At 44.4% G+C, this 6,000-nt stretch overlaps 1 protein-coding gene across 4 annotated transcripts in view; it reads left to right on the top strand.

Annotated features, from left to right (window-relative positions):
• Positions 1–1,145: 1,145 nt before the first annotated feature.
• The window catches only part of reln (reelin), a 92,673-nt gene continuing 87,818 nt past the window's right edge, over positions 1,146–6,000 (top strand). For all 4 annotated transcript variants that reach the window (XM_056386800.1, XM_056386798.1, XM_056386799.1 and 1 more), the window contains exon 1: positions 1,146–1,727. In XM_056386800.1, coding sequence (XP_056242775.1) covers positions 1,475–1,727 — 253 coding nt within the window. In that variant the 5' untranslated portion in view covers positions 1,146–1,474. The remainder of the gene's footprint in view (positions 1,728–6,000) is intronic.

Genomic DNA, 6,000 nt, shown 5'->3' with positions numbered 1-6,000 from the left:
GTTCCCCCCTTGACTGTAATAATTTATTTAATGTGGTTTTTCTCTTTGGCCTTGTACCATGGAAGGTATTGTATAGCCACTGGGAACATTTGTGTGTTTGGGATGCACTTGGAAAATTAATCTTTTTATATCCTCAAGGTCTGCTGAGAGAATGATCGAGGGGGGGCATAGTGTATCGCTTACACACAGAGCAAGAAATGGATGAGCAGAGAAAGAGAGAGACATGGAGGGAGTGTGTAGCTGAGAAGTGTGACGGATGAAGCTTTGTGGTTTTTTTTTTGTATTTATTCCTGAATGAAAGAAAGAAAGACATAGCGCGAGAGGGGAGTGTGTACAGGGTGTTAGAGAAACACTTATCCATCATTTGGTGAGCAGAGGAAGCAGCATTATAGCTGGTGTCTTCAGTGTAGTGGTGGGTTAATCTAGAGCAGAGAGGTGACGCAAAAGGGGGGGCTCTGACAAGGGAAAAAAAGTTGGAGAATCCTGTGGAAAAGGAGAATCTGATGGAAAACCCATGAAAAAAGCAACAGTAGAGAAGAAGAAAAACAAATCTGAGCGTTGCTGAAGACAAGAAGAGAGACCGAGAGGTACAGGGTTGGAAAAAGAGGGAGAGGGAGATCGAAAGAAGGGAGGGGGACTAAGTGGGAGAGAAGCAGAGAGAGAAGCAGAGACAGGGAAGGAGAGGGAGGTGAAGAGAGCGGAAGAGGGAGGGAGAAAGGAGGTGTGATAGTGGGTGGGAGAGGAGGAGACAGTCTGGTGGATGGGCAAAAAGACAAAGGAAAGAGAGGAGAGTGAAAGGGATCTGTCAGAGGGCTGGTTAGGGATGAAGAAACTAACAGATGCATAGAGATAAGACAGCCAAGGTCTTGGGAGAGGGATACAAGAGTGCAATGTGGAGTAACACAGTGGTTTTGTGAGAGGTAAAGAGAAAGAGAGAAGAGAGGGGGAGGAAGAGATTAAGGAAAAAGGCAGAGTGATAGACTGGCAGAGAGAGGAAAGGGAGGAGAGAAGAGCTGGATGAGAGAGAGGAGGGAGGCCGTCTCATAGAGTGCATACAGCACGCGTGGAGCTGGTGTTAGAGCGAAAAGAGAGACAGAGAGAGGGAGGGAGGGAGGGTGGGAGGAGAGAGGGAAACAGAGGGAGGGGGTGAGGTATTTAAACGCCGGAGCAGGACAGCACAGGCGAAGCTCTGAACTCCCCGAGAGTGAAGGTAGGACAGGGAGAGGAAGCAGAAGAACAGAGCTCTACAGTTTTCCTCACAGCCAAGCCCACACACTTACACACATTAATCTCACACATACAAACACACACAGACACACGCACTCTCACGCACGCACTTTTGGACTTTCGACTCATCTGTGGACTCCAAGAGCTGTTCTCTGGAACTCTACCTGTGCATTCCTTGCTCCCACTCATCTCTCTCCTCACCTCTTCACCCACCTCCACTCCCCAGTCCCTCGCTTGGTGAGGGCAGATGGCCATGGTGCGGGCCTCTCTCGGGGGTGCCTTAGGCTGTGCCCTGCTGGCCCTAGTCTTGGGGAGCAGCAGCATGGATTTCGGGGCGCCCCCCGCAAGCTTCTACCCCCGTTTCAACCCCTTCTTCTTCCTGTGCACCCACCATGGGGAGCTAGAGGGAGCCGGGGTGGCGGAAGGTGGGGGAGAGGTGCTACTCACCCTCCAAATTACGGGCAACCCCACTGCCTACACCCCTGGACAGGAGTACCAAGGTGAGCACACCCCCTATGGTGTCCACTTTTTTTTTTTTTTTTACTGCATGTTGAAGAGAATAAGATCTATTGTTTCTCCAATTTGTTAATCAGTAACAAGTAACACAAAAATAAGTGTTTTGAATTGATCTGATTGTAAATTTGGTTGCGAAAACACAACTTGTATAATTTTAAAACAGCGTTCCTTTTGTGAAAGAAATTCACTTTGAATTTGTGGATGTTTTCTTGATGAACAGACATTGCTAAATTGTGCTAAATTTGTAATTTTGCATAAGATACATTTCATTAAAGATATTAAACCTGCCTTAAATTAAACACACACTTGTAATTGAATTCGTTTTCTTGCAGGTGTTTTGCTTCACACATGATGTGCTGCTGTGGTGTGTGCAAATGGGAGTGTGCAGTTTGTGTGGGGTGGCTGTTGTTGGAAACCAGCATTTATGTAACTGTTATAAGTAGTGATGCTGAGTGGGACTCCTGTTCAGTGCTGTGAGCAGCTTTGGTGTTTTACTGAGCTGTGATCCTGATGCTCCATGTGTAGGTGGCTTCTCCACAGGACTAACAGCGAGATCCCTCCAACTGAATGAGAGTGAGAGTGAGACTCGAAAACTGTGAGTGCGACTGGACAAACAGAGCATCATAGAAAGAGATTCTCTTACTGATAGAAATAAAGATTAAGAAATCCGTAAACCTATGCTTAGAGTGTAAGAGGAGATGGAGATTGATGTCCTCGTTCCCACACTGATGTGCTGGCACCTGGTCCTGGAAAAAAGATCCCCTCTGACCTCCCAAACAGTGTCACCATTGCTCAGTCACTCACTCTCGCCACTCACTTAACACTGGGGACAGTGACCCTAACAGGCCACCACAGACAGAGTAAGGTCACATTCCCATGCAGCTATCCTGTTCTCTAAGAGTTGGATGTACACAGGTTTCATGTATATTACTGATTATATCTAGCTTCCTAAATACACACATTTTGTATACATTGCCTATATCTTTTCCTAACTCTGTCTTTGTGGTATTCTATCTAATTTGATACACTGTTCTTGCGCTGTTAACAACTGCATTCCATTATCATGGCAAATAAACCTCTTGATTTCAAAAAGGATATGTGCAGCGGTGTAATTGTATATAGAAAGAAAAAAGATCTGAGAAGGCCAGGAAAACAGAGCAGGAAAGGAGACGAGTCTGGAAGAAGCAATATTATCCTCTGTCTGAAAACAACAGCCCAGATCAACCCTTCAGTCAAGCACCTTTTAACTGGGGCCGGGCTTGTAGGGAGAGCGGGTGGGGAGAGATTTGAATAACTAGCTGGTGGATGGGAGGGATAGAGCGCACGAAGAGGTTTAAATAATTAGCATTAGAAATGTGGTGGACTGGGAGGAGGGAGAGATTTAAATAGGGCCACGGCTGGGATCGGATGGAGTAGGGGGAGATTTAAATGACGATGAGAGGATTGAGCTGATAAGATACCAGCAGCGGGGCTTGCACGAAAAAAATGACAGGGTTCCAAGCTGCTCACTTTTTTTCTCCGTCCCATGTTTTGGCACATGATGGCAGCTCATTGTTAAATTTCTGGGGTTTTGACTGATTTTGCTTGGGGGTGGATTGATAAATGGCAAGTCAGCAAGTGAAACATGGCTGGCTGTGTCCTTAGTTGTGCAATCAGGAGTAATCCCAGTTTCTGCCTCCCTTCCACCTCTGTCTCATCCTCTCAAACCTTAATGGTTACATCCATCCTTACATGTTCTCACCACGGCCACTGCCTGGCTCATTGTGACAGGAATTGAGTGCGAAATATACAGACATGAATTGAGCGTGGACATGTATCTGCCTGCTCTGCTGAAAACAGAATGATAGAAAAAGACAGAAAGGGGAAAACTGTAAATCTTTTCTTCTGGTGCTGTGAAGAAAAGGGCAAGGGAAGTATTCTTGTGACATTTTTTGTTCATTTCTGCAAAAGAACTTTTGTATTTCAGCATGCCTCTTTTATATGGTTCGGTCAATTGTTTTTTCTCATTGATTTTATGTTCTCTCTGGGCTTTAGTTTTGGATTACATTTGGTTTAATCTTCTAAAAGCAACGTGTGATCTAACCACTGAAAGAGCTGCATGTGGAAATGGTGGGCGGAAGGCATTAGAGATGCTGGCCATGTGGTTGAAGGGCTGTAGAAAAGAAAACTGAAGAATGAGCGCAAAGGAGAGAGGTTGCCAGTGGAAGAAGGGGAAGTTAGAAAAATAAAAGAAAAAATGACCTCTTTAAAAGAGATAGAAGGTGAGTGCCTCAAAGAACCTCCTCAGCATTCGGTGCCGAGCAAGAGTAAGATTCTGTGTGGCCAATTTGTCGTACAGTAATTGGGTTTCTGATCTGACCTCACTGCCTCTCGCTTCTCTGTTGCTTTTGAGTGATAAGACCATGTGTAGGCAGCATACTTTGTGTGTGTGTGTGTTGTAGACAAGATTACTGTGTTTAGCTATCAGAATGAAATGACCAAGAGAGGTTGTGTTACTCTCTGTGTGAAATGTTTGAGAGGGTGGGTGTATTGGCAGGGTCACAGTAGACAAAATGAAAACAGAAATACTGTAGAGACACTCTGAACCGCTGGGAAACGGAAGGAGAAAAAATGAAAAGATTTGTGGAGTTTTGTGTGCTTGTATTCAGACTCTAGGGTCAATCCTTGTACTAGACAAATGGAAACCAAGTGTCACTCGCACACACTCACATACTGCCCACATATAGCCTTATCTTTCAGAGGAGAGAGAGAAGCAAAAAGAACTAAGAACTCACTGGGATTTGAGTCTGTCCTCTAAATAATCAAATGACCCTTTTGAACCGCTTTTGCTACACTCAGGGAGCAGTTCTTTAGTTCAATAATGTCGAAGCATTTTCTTTCATTTTGTGTCTGACCTCTTTTAACACTGCTCTGGGAAATGCAAGATGTTCTCCATACAGCAACCACATGTTTATAGGAAGCAACATCACAATACATAACCCAGAGCCCTGTTCCTAAACATAGTTAATCAGAAAGTGTTGTTTTTCATTCCTCTTGTTTTCTTGTCTCCCTCATTTGGCATGGTCGTTTTAACTGATGAACAACAGTGTTCGAGAATGGATGGTGACACAGCAGTGGGGGAAGAGGAAGAGGCAAAATTCCTCCCAACAGACTGTTTTAGTATCAGAAAACACGGCCTTTCCAGTAGAGCACATTGGATTCAAATCATTAGAAGAGGGAACATCATTCTACTCAGTTATGCAGTCAGATTAGAAAGCGCAAAGGAAAAGATTGGTGAGTGAATGGAACGGCAGAGCGGTGTCCTCTGCAAGTCAGTGGAGAATAGCTGCAAAAATGGAGGTGCATGAGTAGAAATGGGGCCAGTGAGATTGATTGAGTGTCTTTGTATGTCAAGGAATTTGTACTTTTTTTTTTTTCTGTCGATTTCAACCTACTGTGTGATGGTACTGATGAAAGGTACTGTGGTGCTCATCATGCCAGTGGTTTCAGGCACTATGTAGTTTTGGATAGAATACATTGTTTTGTCTGGTGTCAATTATTCAGTTATTTTTAAAAGCTTGAGTTTGTGCTTGTATTGTCAGGATTTGCATTTGCATATAGTGTAGAGTTTTTGTGTGTGTTTCCGTATGCAGGGTTATTGGTGTCAGTGTAAAGCACTGAATGAGCCACTCACACAAGTCCCTGCTGAGGCATGCATGTTCAGGTTCGTAGCGTAGCTCTCACTCTGTCTGTCTCACCATATTCATTGTTCCTACACACTATTGAAAACCAAACAATATTCAATGGGATTCAGCAGTGTGTCTCTACCACACTGCCACAATAGAAAACAGGAGGCGAAACAGTGGTGCAAGGGAAAGTAACAGAGGGTAAAACAAGAGAGCTGCTTGGAGAAGTAGTTGACAGTACAGGCTGAAATGGCCATTGCTAATCTGTCAATGGTCTCTACTGCAGTCCCTGTTCCATGGACCTTTTCATGTGCAAATGATTGAAGAGGCCTGAGAAACAATCAACATTTCAAGGAGATTTGGACGTTGCCACTAAATGACATTCTTAATGGGAACTTGGAGATAAATTCATCCCCACAAAATGCCATCAGCTCTTCCCATGATAACCTATCAGATTAGACATTGTGAATTACTTCAGCAGCTCTCCTGCCAACCACCAGAAACAACTCGCTGTGCCTTGCAACGGGAAAAAGGCCATTATCTATCTGCAAAGTTGATTACTTGTCGTGGTTGGGGGGAGTTTTTTCTGTGA

The sequence above is a fragment of the Seriola aureovittata genome, chromosome 10 (assembly GCF_021018895.1).
Source record: "Seriola aureovittata isolate HTS-2021-v1 ecotype China chromosome 10, ASM2101889v1, whole genome shotgun sequence".
Lineage (NCBI taxonomy): Eukaryota > Metazoa > Chordata > Actinopteri > Carangiformes > Carangidae > Seriola > Seriola aureovittata.
This window is presented reverse-complemented; position numbering and strand designations above follow the sequence as displayed.